The sequence below is a fragment of the Theobroma cacao genome, chromosome 5 (genome assembly GCF_053813885.1).
Source record: "Theobroma cacao isolate CCN51 chromosome 5, ASM5381388v1, whole genome shotgun sequence".
Lineage (NCBI taxonomy): Eukaryota > Viridiplantae > Streptophyta > Magnoliopsida > Malvales > Malvaceae > Theobroma > Theobroma cacao.
The window spans coordinates 29636966-29652435 of record NC_142643.1 but is presented as its reverse complement, the minus strand read 5'-3'; the positions used below and the strand labels follow the sequence as shown (position 1 = coordinate 29652435).

Genomic DNA, 15470 nt, shown 5'->3' with positions numbered 1-15470 from the left:
GAATATAAATCTTTTTAAAATTTAAATTGTCAATTTGCTCTGGTAAATAGTCATTTAGTTTCTTCTAGTTAGATGTAATTTTTTTAAAAAAAAAAATCAGTAATTGAAAAAGAGTATTTGATGAAAAGTTAAAATTTAGGCATTATCCTACTATCATAAAGATAGATTGTTCATGTAAATATTCACGTCGACATACTTTATCTGATAATTTGTACCTTACTACATATTATCGCTTGGAAATGGGTATTGATTGCTTGGTTTTTATATTGTATTTTTCATATGTTTTAGAACTTTTATACTTGGTATTTTCTTCAAGGATTGTTGAATTGAAAAGATTATTGTATTGGTAGGTTTCTAAATGGATGTAAATGGGTAGGGTGTTCGCTTTTGTGAGGTATCTAATTTTGAATCTGCTTAATTAAAAAAGTATTCAAATTTTATTAAAATTAAAATAAAATTATAAAATATTATTTAAAATTGAATCTTAATAATATAATATTATCTCTTAATTATCCGAATTCATTAAATATCCAATTAAATAACTCAAACGACAACTTAAATAACTAAAAATCATATAAAAAATGAAAGTAAAGAAGATAAAGATTTGAATTTCGCAAATTACAAACCTTTGAAACCTATTTGAACTCAAATTGACTATTAAAAGTTTCATCCGAATCCATCTACCCCATAATCGAATATAAAATATCTGAACTCTGTGTTATCAGGTCAAGTACTACAAACACCCGTTTACACTTGGACTTTTGTTATGGACCCCTTGGATCTTTTTTTTTTTTTTAAGTGTAACTTTCGTGTTGATTTTAATGGTAAATTGGTGTTGGTTTTTTGGCTTTTGTATTGCAATTTAAATTTGTTTTGGATTTTGTGTTTGGAATTTTTTAAGTCTAATAAAAATTGTTGAAAAAAAATTATTGTACTGATAAAAATGGGTAAAAGTTAAATTAATTAAATAATAATATGAGTTGATATATGTGTAACTATTTTTTTTTTCTAATTTTAGGTGTTGAAATCAAAAGAATAAATATTATGATGGTTCAATAGTGGGAAAATTTGTATTTTATGAGTAGAGTGTTTCATCTCATTATGAATGATTGACATCAAATATTACTTAAATGAATTAAGTTTGATATTGCATCATAATATATATATATATATATATATATATATATATATAACTTAGAAACTATTATTTGTACATATTACCAATATGAACTGTATTTAGATTTAAAGTATGGATGATAATCAAGTGTATTATAATGCATAATTCTATATCTTTGAAATTGAATGATGCAGAAAATTTGAGAATCACATGTAAACTCATGCAGCTTTAGTTCTGGGCAATGGAATTCATAAATATAAGATGACACTGCACCATACACAATTCTCATTAAGCAAATCACGCAGCTTACAACACATTGCTTTTCGTAGTCTTCAATAACAGCCAGTGTACCAGTAGTTAAATACAGACAGACTCCATACCCAAATATAATTATCATTTTTTAGTTTCTTTTATGCCTTGGACTTCACATGCCAAACTTCATACACACACCCATTTTAATGGCACACCTGACTATAATGACCTGTAAATACTATTTTATTACAAAAATATACATTTATGTGATGACTTCTGGTAAACCTAGAGTCAGTTCTTTACAGAGACAGACAGGAGATCATAAACCAGATGAGGGGAAGTGAAAATCAAGACAACCTTAAATGGCATCATTTTCTGGTAATTGTAACACCCTGATGTCAGTTGTCTATTAGCTTCTTGCATTCCTGGAAAATACAGCAAAACACCCAGAAAGCACAAGTTACAGGTGTTTTGTTTGTTCATATGTGTTAATCATGACCAATCAAAAGCCATGACTCTCAAATTTATGCAAAATGTATTCATCCCTACTATCTAATGAGTCATTTATATGACCCCTTCTTAATTTAACAGTGTTCATACAAATAAATTTATGTAAAAGAATTAGCCCTCATAAAATTTAGAAAAGTATACTATATTCCCAGCTTTTCTTTTCTTAAAAAATTTCTCCCAGTAAAAGCATAACTTTTCGAAAAATTAGCACATCTAACACTTTATTTTCTTACATTACCCTTAATGCCTACTAAACCAACAATTTCATATATTTGATCTTAACCCCCTCCTACCCCCCCCCCAAAAAAACGCTTTTCTCTCCCTCACCCCAACAGGAAAAGCAACAGAATAATTTGACACATTTCAGCATTACGTTTTCTCATTTGACTTCCCTTAAATACACATTTAGCTAAAATGTAACACTGATTAGGATGGGGAGAATCACCTAGTAGACAGTAACTGAGAGCCATTTACAAGCCCCCTGGGAGCACTAACACGTCTTGTCCTTTGATCGTGCTCTTTGCCAACCTTCATAGCAGCAACTTCTTTCTCCATTGCAGCTACTTCTCTACGCATTTTTTTGGCTTCAACATCCATTGCTTTGTTTAATGTTTCAACCTTCTTAGCCAGCATCTGTTTATTCGGATTGAACTTGAATAAATAAGGAAAAAGGAATAACAAAAACAGCAACTGTCAAACAGGTAGGCATCTTATCTAACCTCTATAGCATCATCTTTGTCTTTTAAGCTTTGGTCTTTTTCATGGCAAGCCTTCCTCAGAGTTATAACTTCCTTCTGTAGCATATCATATAACATCCCTGAAACATAATCTTCATGCTCTGCTTTTGATTTTTCAGTGATTCCATTTGAACTTTCCTCACACCTTACTATATCACTACCTAGAATCTGATCACCATTACTGGGGAGCATTCTATTCTTCTCAGCCGCATCTGGAATCATCTTACCTCTATCAAGTGATCTACTACCACCATCAAATGATCTAGATGACATCTTTGCATTCCTCAATAAGGCACTAGCACTGTTGGATCGAAGGGACCCAGATTGTGGATTCAGTGATCTCCTTGATAAATAGATGTTGGAGGAAGATTTCAAGAAAATCTCTGCTCCACCAATAGACTGTCGCCGTGACTGCCCATTGCTCATGCCTCTTCCTTCAGAGGCAGTGCGGGAATTACCAGTAGATGCTTTAAGCCTTTCTTCCAAAACCTTGAACCGTAGTTGGTATTTTTCCTGAGCAAAATTGATTAATGAACTATGAAAAAGTGACTCATTAAATTGGATTAAAAGAAGCAGTGATAAGAAGCAAAACCGGTTCACTTACTTTAAGATGTGCTTCTGCTTTAGCAGCGCGCTCTGCCACAGCTAGTTTATCTCTAAGCTGTTGCATTTCCCCCTACAAAATTTGGAAAGTTAATTAAGATTGGAATCAAACAATATAATAGCCTTCCTTTTCAAAAGCTTACAAGAGATTTAACATGATCATGGGTTAATCATCTCTGAGCCTTTCCTTCATATGCTGGGGCCATCATTGACATCTATTAATTATGCAAATGTTTTTTGTCTCATGCTGACAGGCAAGTAACTGCCCTATAAATATTCAGGAAATTAATCACGCAAATGTTTTTGTCTCATGCTGACATGATACCTGGTCTCATGCAGAACTATGGTTCGAATACCAAGTCTGTGATTAACTTTCGTTGAATTTCCATATGGAAAGAACCTTTTAGATCAGACCAGGAAGACAAAAGAAATCCCAAACATAAAAAGTTCATGCAGAAATCGGAACATGCCTGAAGAAACCTTCTTTCCTCAAGCCACTGCTTTACGGGCATTACTTTGTCATTTCCATCTTTCCACTCGTTTGCAACCACCGTGGCAACCCTGTTTGCACTAACCTTCGCACGAGCCACTTCCCGCTCCAGAGTTTTCTTCTCCTCCTGTTCAAACTTGAAAGTCAGAAGAAATTTCGAGTTTTCTGATAGAACAACTACAACTCTAGAAGCTCTTTTACAAAAGTTTGTGTAATGGTCATTACGTTCATCTCTTGCACTTTTCGCTGGTATTCCCGCACAGCATTAGCAGCAGCCCCTCCAGCCAGTACTGCCTCCTCAAGTTCCCGAACTGTTTGGGTTAGCTTTTCAACCTCTGCAACCTTTTGTCGATGCATTTTGTCCAAAATCTTGTTCTCCTCCTGACATGTCCAATTGAACAACTTATTTGGTTTGCCACAGCCACTAACATAACATTTGAGTAACATGAATAGTGTGCAAAACAAAAATTTAGAAACAAATACAAACTTGGCATATTTCAATCTGCTTCATTAACTCTTGGTTCTTGTTTTGCAAATCATCAACCAAGGAAGCTTTTGCCAGAGCAATCTGGACAGTTCTCTCAGCCTCAAGTAGAGCAGCCTCCTTTGATTTTGTGAGCCGATCAAGAGCTCTATTGTCCTCTTGCAACTTCGCTGCCTGAAAAAAGAAAACTCATCCTTGTCATTCTTTATCACAACAGAAAAATTTGCTCGAGATATGTCCATATCTACAATCCTAAAAAGCTGTCATAGAATCACAATTATGATGCTAATGTTCTAAGACACAAGTTTTTCAGTTAAAAATCATGAACATGAAAAAGTACAATAGTACAATGAATATGTTAAAATCTACCTCCAGCCGGGTGAGCTTAAGTTCAGCCTCTAGTGGAGTGATGATGGCCTCAATGGGAGGCATTTCATCATCTTTCTGAGCAGCATGGACTCTTCGAAGCGTAGCTTCTGCAGCAAATTGTGCAGCCAAAGCTGCTTTCTTTTCATCATTTATTTTCTTGATCTCAAGGTTCTGCAAATTATAAGATACTCGTTGTGGTAACCATACAGAAATTTTCTCAATCTCAACAACAGAAGAACTACTTTAATGAGGCATCTAAATAACAATATGCAGTATACCTTGCTTTCTAGAAGAGCTTCAGTTACTTTAAGCTTTTCATCAACCTTTTTAAGCTCATCTGTTAGCTGCACAAGAGGAAATAGTACGGAATCTTTATAAAATGCCTGAGCTTAAAACCGCACCCCCCATCCCCCATCCCACGATTTCAGTGGTAGGCAAGTTGAACTTATATAAGACTTCTTGTTCAAAACTTACCTTTTCTATAATCGGCTACTCATTCATCCAGTAAAAAATTGATGTATGGTTAATGGTTACTGATCACATTACATTAGATTTCTAGTAAACATATTTTTTGACAAACAAGAATTACAAGTCATTTGAGATAGCTAGACATTGCAAAATATGATCAATATTTTCCACTATGATCAAAATTTTGATCATAAGATCAACATATTGAGAATGGTATGAGAAGTACTACAGTAATTCAACTACCATTAACATTGGTTTATTGACTTCACCATTATTACTTAGCACAAGCCATCAAAATTTAACTACTAATAAATAGCAAACGTCTTAGTTTATAGATTATATAAGTTATATCAAATGACAAAAACAGATCTGCTGGACTTAATTATGTTAAAAAAATACTTTAATTAAAGCTAAATCAAGATGAATACTGGGCAAGAAATTGCAAAGAGAATTATTCTACTTAACATTGCATTGCAATTCAAGCCATCTCCATAGTGCATATTTAATCAGCGATCAAAAAAGCAGCACAACATCACATTTCAAAGTTATAGGATTAGAATGTAAAATATGTCCCCTAGAAAGATAACTTGTAGGTAACTAACAAGCTAGCGAATGAAACCATGATAGCTTAAAGTGAAGCAAAATTGGACCTAGAATTCAAAGATACCCTGTCTCATCCAAACAAAGCGATCTAAAATTCACACACATTTTCGGAAAGTATCAAATCCCTTTTATCAGGCTTGTTGGTATAATTATGAACAACAGTTTACCTCTTCAACTGCCTTTTCTTTGAGACGTTCCGAATTCCTCAGCGACTTTATTTCTGCATTGGCATCTGCCAATTCCCTATCTTTATCTGCAAAAACAAAGTAAACAACTCCTTTTTTTAACACTATATTAAATGCCATTACTGCTTCAATCTTAAAGTTGAATTTGTAATATTAAGAAAACTTAAATACCAACACATTTTAATTGCTATTCTTATGCCTATTTCTTTGAAACTGATAATGAGAATGAAGAACAAAGAAAGAAAAATCTCAAATTTAAAAAATAAAAAAGAGGTTTTAAATATATATAAAAAAAAGAAACGAACAATTAAACTGATTAACCAAAATGTAGAAAAAGTAACAGAGGAAGAAAAAAAAAGAAAAAGAATGAGGAACCTCGGACTTCGTTCTCGAGGCGGTTAAGTTCAACGCGAACGGGATCGGAGCCATGTAGGAGAGTGATGATGTCATCAACATCGGCTCTCGGCGAGGCCGCGTTTGGCTTGGCCTTTCTAGCCTTGAAGGAAGCCGACGAGCTCAACACCGCCGGCTTAAACGGCTCCCTATCTACGTCGCCGTTGCGCATTACGTGGTAGCTACCGTTGCCGTTGCCATTGCTTCCCATTGAGATGAGAGAGAGCGATCTGGTGGTTCCTAGCTCATACAAGCTTCTGGTGAACCCTAAAACATCAGAGGAAATGAGAGACAGAGGAGAGAGAGAGAGAGATTAAGAAGTGGTTTAGGCGGGGAATTAAATGTTAGAAATGGAAGGATTTATTTAAATGCTCTGTTCTGACCGTGAAAAGGGGTTTTGATCCTCTGTTTCTCTCTTGTAGCCTTTTAAAATGCATCGACTTTTTCAGCAGTTATTAATTGTGGGAGATCATTCTTGATGTTCGCTAAAACCAATCCTGTGGCTTCATAATTAGCGTCAAATCTATATAGTACCATGTGCAATCAACTCACCCATGTTGATGACGTGGACGTCCGTTAAATCATTTACATCTAAATAATGCATGAATCCGATCTAACTCTTCGTTTGGAAACAATTTTAATATATAAATATACCAAGAGTATTTATTTTTTAAATATAATTTTTAACATAAATTAATCACAATTATTAACATATGAATTTTACGTAATTTTGATAAAAAATTGGCAACAGGCGTGCACTAAAATTAAAAAATATATATAAAATAATAATTCTCTGCAAAATCTAATTGGAAATTAATTAACAATAGAAAAAATTATCATAATTGAAATGTTTTAAGAAATAAATTTTGTAATCAGTGATGACATTGTTGCATTTATTTCTATTCATTGCAACAGTGAATCAAACATTATTAAAGAAACACAAAGTTATTCATTGCTGTGCTGTGCTCTCACTCATGGCTGAAATTAGATGGATCCAAATTAAATGAAAAGACAAAAAGAGGAACCCATGGACAAGCGTGTGATGAAGAGTAATTAAAAGACTTTTTGATTACTAGCACAAAATTTAAGAGCATGTTCAAGTGAGGGACCCATTTTTGGGTTACACTTTGCTTTTAGCTGGACCCCAAACACTACGGCTTCCTATCCAATCGCCATCCAACGGCTTCCATTTATTCACTTTTAATCACAACGGTCAAAATTAAAGGCTGTTCCAATTTTCAGCACCATTCACCAACTCCAATTTACCGTTGCAGACTTGCAGTTATGATCACATGCTTACAAAAGGGAGAAAGATGGGATAATTAGTTTTCGTGGAAAATTACCTAATTTTATTTTGCTAAAAAGAATTTGGCATATCGACTCTAGTTTTGAGTAGGTAAAAGCGTTTTCTTTTCTTTTGAACTTCAGTCAGTAGCTATATTTTCTTGCCAGATCTTGTTAATGCCTGTCTTAAGTTTATTAATTTCCACAATATTTTAAAAAAATTCAATATGTTAAATATAAAATGGTATTCTTAACATGTGGTTTTAGATACTCATTAAGATGTATTAAAGCATTTTACTTAATACTAAGTATGTATCTTTCTATTTAAAGAGTCAATTCAATTGTTTGCTCAATTAGAAGAAAAATAATATTCATTAAGACTTTGTTTATAAAAAAGAATTACTAGGGTAATTTTTACTCTTAGCAAAAAAAGATCTTTTTTATTAAATATGATATACTAGTAGTGAACTTATCTTCAACAAAACATACAACCACTAATTAATTTGCTAATGTCATTTTTTATGACAATTCACTCATTTTTATTTAATCAACAGGTAAAATTAATAATTTTTTTTGTATATAACTAGAAACTAGAGTTAACCTAAATTAGCTATACACAAATGTCAAGCTAAATGCTTCAAAAAGAAGTAGACAAGGTACTTCAATCTCACATTAAGCAAATAGAGAGATCTTATGAGATTTATAAGCGTAGACACTACACACTCCATCATATTAGCCTTTTGATGAGAGAATAACTGCCCACTAATAAAGTGATTGTCATGGATTCAATAACTTAAGCACACGTCATTTAGCCTTTAGTTGTTCTTGTCGAAATGAGCTTAAGTAAGTCAAATCAAAACCAATTAGGAACTTAAGGTTCTTAAAGCAACACAATAAGTAACGAAAAAAAAAAAACAAAGAGAATGAAAAGAAAGCTTGAGAGAATGAGCTTTTATTCTCAAACTTTTGATGTGGTTTACATAAGAACATACGGAGCATTTATAAGCATGACTAGCCTTTTATTTAGCTTATTTACAATTTAAATTCAAAATAGAGGTTAAGACATTTAAATTTAAATGTTCATCTTATCTATATCATTGAAATTTGAATATTCACTTTGTTTTCACTTAAATTTAAAATACATCATCTAACTAAAGAGTTTGAGACTAGTAGCACTTTTTTAAAAGGTTGTGTGGACAATTCTACCTCTTTGTGTGGAAAGAGGCGAGCTTCCTACATTACCAAACATAGGTCGTTTTCAGACCAAATTCATTGTGGGAAAAACCAACGAAATACTTACGCATTATCAACGAGATTTGTTCCATTGATAAGTTGTCGATAATTTGATGTCGCATACTAAACATGGATGGAGTGAAGATTGTCAACCATTTTTGATTGTCGATATTGATGATCACCAATGAAATTCAGCGACCAAATTCTTGACAAATATATCAGTCACCATTCTTTTTAAATACCAACGAATTTACCATTGGAACTGCCATCAGTATCGTAGTTTAGGGTTTTTAATTACTGACATAATATTTTGTTGGTAATTTTAATATATAAGTTGCCTTTTCGAGCCTCCTCCTCTAAAAACCTTAGTTAATTCTCTCGTTTCTCTCTCTTTTTTTCTCTCTCCCCACCCGCCCCAAACACTGTTTTTGCCTTAAACTGACCTCATTAGCCTCTTCATCGTTGACCTAACCTCCTCATCGCAAACATAGTCTCTTAGGATTTTCTCATCATGTTTGATTGAAATAAGCCTTTTAAGTTCTTAGGCAAGGTTCGTTTCAATTTCTAAGCCAAAACCCATTTTCGTTTTTGTCCTTGTCTTTTTGGTTTGTTGTGTTTAATCATCATATCGTTTTCTCTTGAAGTTTTTTTAATGTGTCTTGGAGTTTTAAGGGGTGTCTTTTCTTAGAAAACTCTTTCCTGTTCCCCTTAGAAATATACTTAGTTAGTCTTTCTGTTTATTGATTTGGTTTTTCTTAGCTCCTAAGGAAAAGTTGAATTGTTGATGTAATTGTGTTGATTTTAGCATTCAACATATGTATGATTGATGTTTGATTGGAAAAGATGTTCTTATTTAAGGTCTTGGGTATTCTTCTATTGAAAGATGAACGACTTTATGGGCTTGGTTAGGAATTGGGTTTTATTTAAACATGTTGATCATGAAAGAAAATTGTAGATTTGGTTTAATAGGGAGATCATATATTATTGATACGAGGTTATGCCTTTTTATGTCTTTTGGTGCTTGATCATATGTCAAGCTTTTGTAATGCTTTTAAGGATTTGGTGTTGCTCCATATGATTGTTGATAAGTTGAATAAAGTTATAGAAATTTTTGCAAACTTGAAACAACCACTCTACCCCAATTTTATGTCAAGGCTTATTTATTTATTAATTTTTCTACTACTATATTTCTAATTCATCCATTATATTGTTGTTTGCTTCCATAAGATTAATGAACTGCTACTCGTTTAACAAAAGTGATGATATGTTTGAGTTGATGATATTGCATTGATGATACTTCGGAGCAATTTGCATTGATAATATGCTTAAGTTAATGATATTGCATTGATGATACTTAAGACAAATTTACGTTGATGATATGCTTGAGTTTTGTTATAAATATGGTACCTATTGTCATTTTGAGTTAAGTGAAGCCTATAAATTTACGTTTAGATGATTGATTTCCTTGAATGAATTTATGTTTACTTAATATGGTCATTCTTTTTTCATAATACGCATATCATTTCAAAAATTTAAGTTCCAGAAGTGTAGCAAAATCTGTCACTTGTATATCTAGTGGACCTAACCAACCAACCTCGAATTGAATTAATTTTGGGTAGGTTGGTCAAGTTCATAGAAGATACGAGCTATTGACATTGAAATATTCCATATATTATATGAGTTGTTACCATTGGGTAGGTTAGTCAAATCCATGGAATATATAAATTTGGGTTTAGGGAGTAAAACACAATCTATCACTCATAGATTCAATGGATTTGACTGACTTACTTGAGATTATTTAGCAAATAAGGATTTCGTGCTTTTACGAATTCCATATTTGTTAAATAATCTTGAGTAAGTAGGTTATGTCCATAGAATCTATTAGTGCAGTCGTTAATGAAATTTTTGAATGAAAAACAAACAAAAACTATAGAGAAAAATCATAAGCTTAAATGATGCATGGCGTTCTACAAACTTTAAAGGAGATGAAAATTGGAAGTTTGTAAAACATCGGCATCATTTAAGATTATGATTAAGTGCTTTTGTAGAAGGTTAGTTTCCGTCTTTTTTGACGCCTAATGTAGTGATTGTCTTAAGTCTTTAATTTCATTTCCTTTGTTCTCATAATGTTAGCATGTAAGATCACCCCTTAGTTGATTGAGATTTTTCAGCTGTTAAGGTGTTCTATTTCTAAAACTTCTTTATCAAATATTTTAAGAGATTCAAAAATAAAACACCCCATTAGCCAAAGATTCTCAATCGACTAAAGAAATGATTTTAGATACTAATACAAGAAACATAGGACAATGAAGTCGAAGACTCTTGCCAATCACTAGGTTAGGCATTGATCCTCTACAGCCAATCTTGAGGTGTATAAGGCACTAAAGGAAAATATGCACCGGATGGAGAACCATTCAATGAACTTAAAGTCTACCATCATCAATTACGCGATAAAGTCAACTATCCACACTGAGTGTTTTTTAGAGTAATCGATGAGCCTTTTTAGTAGTAAAGGTACGCAAAGAAAGGATGACACTAGTAGATATATTTGAATTTTTTTCCATTTTTGTTCTCAATAAACTTGTACTTTTTTAATTTGTAGTTTTATTAATTGTAATAACAATAATACAATTTTTATTCATGTTTTTATTAATAAAAAATATTTTGTAATATTTAAAATTAACTTTTTATTTATATTTCTTAATTTTTAGATATTATTTATATTAGAAATTTTGAGAATATGGTACCCTGAAAAGCAAGTATATTCTCATGTTTAAACTCATTGAATTTATTTGTAATGAAAGTACATTTTGATAATAAGACGAAGAGTTTGTTTTAGTAAGCATTCATTATCTAGTTATTAAGGTACTAAGATTCTATTGAGATATTAAAATACATTTGTATGAAGATTCATACATAGGAGACATGTATTTAGTTTGAATCTAAAAATTGTTCACAACCATATAATAAAGCTGGTCACTTGATTATGTTAAGGCTGTACTGTCCAAATTACTTCCAATGAAACGAATGTGATTCATTTCAAAGGAATGATGAGTCTTAAATCATCGAAATGGTTGACTTCGAGTAATGACACTATAACATGAACTGGAATCATGTGAGAATCAAATTTAAGTTTTACCGTTACCTAAATCTTGATATCGCACTTATGCATTTGCTTATTGTAGAACCGAAATCTTGATGGATAGTGGACTCGTGTTTAATCTCCTTATAATCTTTGATTTATTATGAGCATAATCATCATAAAGCGTTGATCTAGATTCCGTATTTTAGGATTATAATTGAGATGAACGTTTGGGAACATATATCCAAATAATGGAGTTTATAGCATTAACATCACTTCTAGTGATTTCAATAAGATCGGTGATTAATCTAGGCTTAGTGGATTCATGAATTAGCTACTCATCACATCTGGATACTCAAAAGATTAGATCTAGAGTATTGAATCACTAATTAGATGAAATTTGAGATTATGGGACAAAATTGACATAAAGGGTAAAGCGGTAATTTCACCTTTGTCATTGGATGGTTATGAGGGTTCACAAAATAAGGCTTGCAATTGGACAACTAATAATTAATATCAAATATTGAATTATTTTTTGTAATTATAGTTAATCTAAGAGTACAACCATGAATCTATGGTGGAGTGATTTTATGGTTAATAAGCTTGAATTATTTTTAATGAGATTAAGAATAATTCTAAGTTTATTGGAGCTTGAAATATCTATGTCCAAATAGATTCCCCACTTAGCTTCGTAGAATTCAACTTGTTTGGAATGCATGTTTTAATTTGTTTAATTAAATTGTGTACAAAATTGGCAGCTTTAACATGTTTGTCTTAATTTAGACAAGAAAACATGTTTGGTCTTAATTTAGACAAAAAAAATATGTTTGCCTTAATTTAAGACAAGAAAAATATTTTTTGTCTTAATTTAGTCAAGAAAACATATTTGTCTCAATTTAGATAAGATAAAATATTTTTTTGTCTTAATTACAGACAAGAGTTGTCTTAAATTAAGATAATTTTAGAAAGATTCTTGCAAAATGAATCTAGACATCCATGTTGATAAAAAGAGACTCTATGTTTGACTATTACTCTTTTATTTATTATTAATTCTTTTTAAATAAAGATGGATAATAATAAAATAAGAGTTATTATTTAATAAGGAGTTTTATTTTATCAAGAACTCTAAATGATAATTAAAGAATTAACTTATTTATTCTTTAATTTTTATTTTGATAATTACGGAGTATGTTTGATACTTCCATAACTTTAAATGGATGGTTAAGATTGATTCAAAGGTGTTTCATTTTGATTAAACCTTTGAAGCAAGAGTTTTAATAAAAAGAGAAGAGATTGGAAGAAAAAAAAGAGAACGTACTTTTTCTTAAAAAAAACTTTCAGCCATCTCTTATCTTTTCTTCCTCCAAGCTTTTCCAAAGAAAAAAGAATAAACTTAGTTGCCATCTTGTAGCCTTGCATTCTACACCTTGTCCACTCGAGGTTCAAGTTGAAAGTATTCTTGAAGAAAAAGTGGTAAACTTATTTGGTCGAGAAATCATTCATTGGTGTGGTATTATCAGAAAATAAGAATTTCAAAATAAAAGTATGATTTTCTTACTTAATAGATTCTTATTTTATTTTATTTTGGATGTGATTATATTACTTGCAATAATAATAATGTGTGTTTTCGCTTGTGTAATTAGATTGCTTGCTTCCTTTGTTAAAGAAATTTTTGAAATCCATGCTTTACACAATCACATTAATCCACTAAGATCCTACTCCAACAATTTACTCATACATTTTACTAACAGAATTAGGTGTTGCATATCGACAAAATTAGGTTTATCACCGACATAATAATGCCTTTACCGACAAAACATGCTGATAGAACTCCATTGCGAATTCTGTCAGTACAATACCAATACAAACCACCTACAAAAACTTATCGTTTTCAACCATTCATGCTACCAACAAATTGGATGCTTTGTCGACCAAATGTTTGATAGAATATTCCGTTGGTAAATTTTTTATGAAGTAACCAGTTACTAATGAAATAAGCTTTATCGGTTGCGGTATTTTTAACTATTTATCAATGAAACATTCAGTCGGTATTTTATGTTACTGATAAAATTTTGTTCTTTATCAATGGAATTTTCCATCGGTGAAAGTACTAAATTTGGTAGTGCTATTTATTAGGGCAATATGCTGGCTTGCTTGGGTTGTTGGTCTACCTAAGTTGCTAACCTATTAGGACTATTGTCCTGCCTCATTGAACACTCGAGCCATGATGTCCATCCCCACTCAATCTAACAATACCTACATTTCTAGGAGATGGATGCCTACGAGTCGTGCACTATTGCTTTGTGTGTTATCCTCTCGCACACCTTTGCCCCGAGTAGGCTTGCTTTATGCACTCTTGTCGTAAGCTTCCTCACCCTACATTACCTCTGTGTGTTTTTCCCTTGAACACCTTTACCTCACATACTATCTCAATGCATGTTAAGCCCACCTAGGTATCACTGTCTTGATACTCTTGTCATACGCACATGTTCTTAGCATGTGTTGTCTTCTTGGAACTAGTCCACCATTACCTCAACCCTTGACTTCATAAGTGGTTTGTTGGTCTTGGCAGTTTCGCACCAATGTCTTGGGCCTCCTAGCCTTTATAGCTCTTAATTATGACGGTTTCGTCATCATTGACCTTGGTTTCTCTCGAACCTTACAACACTCCACTGTCACTTGTTATTACTCTTTTTGGTGTAATATGATGTTGCTCGATCTCAATGTGCTCTTAGGCTTCCTTAGCTTCAAATAGTGGCATTACCCACCACTAGATTGATCTTTCTTTTAAGCTATCTAGATTGTCTAATGGGTCTTTTTTTCCTTATGCAACATTAAGCTTCTCAGTTATGACTAGTAGGTCCTTGTGCAAGTCAGTCGTCACTCTCATTACCTAGATCTTCTTAATCTAGTTGGATAGTTATAATCTTGTTACACTTGGGTAATCCTTCATCTAGTGTGGTATGCACACAAGTAACATCTCATTAGGTTCTTCTCTCTTTCCTTCCCGTTGGAAATTTCCTTGGCTTAGTGGCGTTTCGACTTCCTCTAAACTATAGTCCCTCTTTACCACAGCATTGTCTTGTTCTTTAGGTTAAGATAAGTGAAACTCGATCAAACCCTTAGCCACTAGCATGCCCCTACATTGAAGCTTTTGCTTCGCCCATGGCTTTAACCTATTCATAAATGCAAATGAGGTTTCTTACTCATTAAAGTCCTTACTTGTAGTACCAAATCAGAAAAATTTTTCCCCCATTTCACCTTTATGGATTAACCTCCATAACTTCCCCTTTGCCTCATCCTTGGCATATTAAGGGTAGAATTGTTGTACCTTTTTAAATGTTTCTCAAGTGTCGATGATTGCTCCCCTAAGCTTGTCATAGCATCGACACCTCTATCACAACAACGTTGTGTCCACCATGTACATTGTTTCAATGTTGATGCGCATGGAATCCTCTATGATCCTTATGACTTGAAAATACTACTCCAAACTCCATAAGAAATTATCAGCCTCTTTGGTCTTTATTTGGCTTTTAAGCTTCTTAGGCTTAGGTACCTTCAATCAAGCCCCTATTTGGATAGTAGGCACACCACCCCCTTTAGTTGCCTTGAGTGCAACAAACTTGTATTTAAGCCCATAGACCTCATTCTTCAATACCA

The 15470-nt window shown here is 32.6% G+C and overlaps 1 protein-coding gene across 2 annotated transcripts; it reads right to left on the bottom strand.

Annotated features, from left to right (window-relative positions):
• Positions 1–1364: 1364 nt before the first annotated feature.
• LOC18598685 (microtubule-associated protein 70-2-like) lies at positions 1365–6536 on the bottom strand. 2 transcript variants are annotated; one of them, XM_007028304.3, is made up of 11 exons: positions 6194–6536; positions 5801–5886; positions 4841–4906; positions 4563–4733; positions 4197–4367; positions 3935–4090; positions 3690–3836; positions 3221–3292; positions 2599–3129; positions 2325–2512; positions 1365–1794 (listed from the first exon to the last, which is right to left on the bottom strand). In XM_007028304.3, the coding sequence occupies exons 1-11, from the start codon at positions 6420–6422 to the stop codon at positions 1779–1781; spliced, it is 1833 nt and encodes a 610-aa protein (XP_007028366.3). In that variant the 5' UTR covers positions 6423–6536; the 3' UTR covers positions 1365–1778. The 2 variants fall into 2 exon arrangements, with proteins under 2 accessions (XP_007028366.3, XP_088662964.1); XM_088806838.1 differs by lacking the exon at positions 1365–1794 and having other exon boundaries at positions 2321–2512.
• Positions 6537–15470: the final 8934 nt, after the last annotated feature.

What these genes read in the sequence shown, in the direction of transcription:
- LOC18598685 (XM_007028304.3), bottom strand. Translation starts at nt 6,422, where the DNA reads ATGGGAAGCAATGGCAACGGCAACGGTAGCTACCACGTAATGCGCAAC. An exon ending in CCTCGAGAACGAAGTCCGAG is followed by an intron (nt 5,887 to 6,193) that starts GTTCCTCATTCT and finishes TTGTTTTTGCAG; the next exon opens with ATAAAGATAGGGAATTGGCA. An exon ending in GAAAAGTGCAAGAGATGAAC is followed by an intron (nt 3,837 to 3,934) that starts GTAATGACCATT and finishes AAGTTTGAACAG; the next exon opens with GAGGAGAAGAAAACTCTGGA.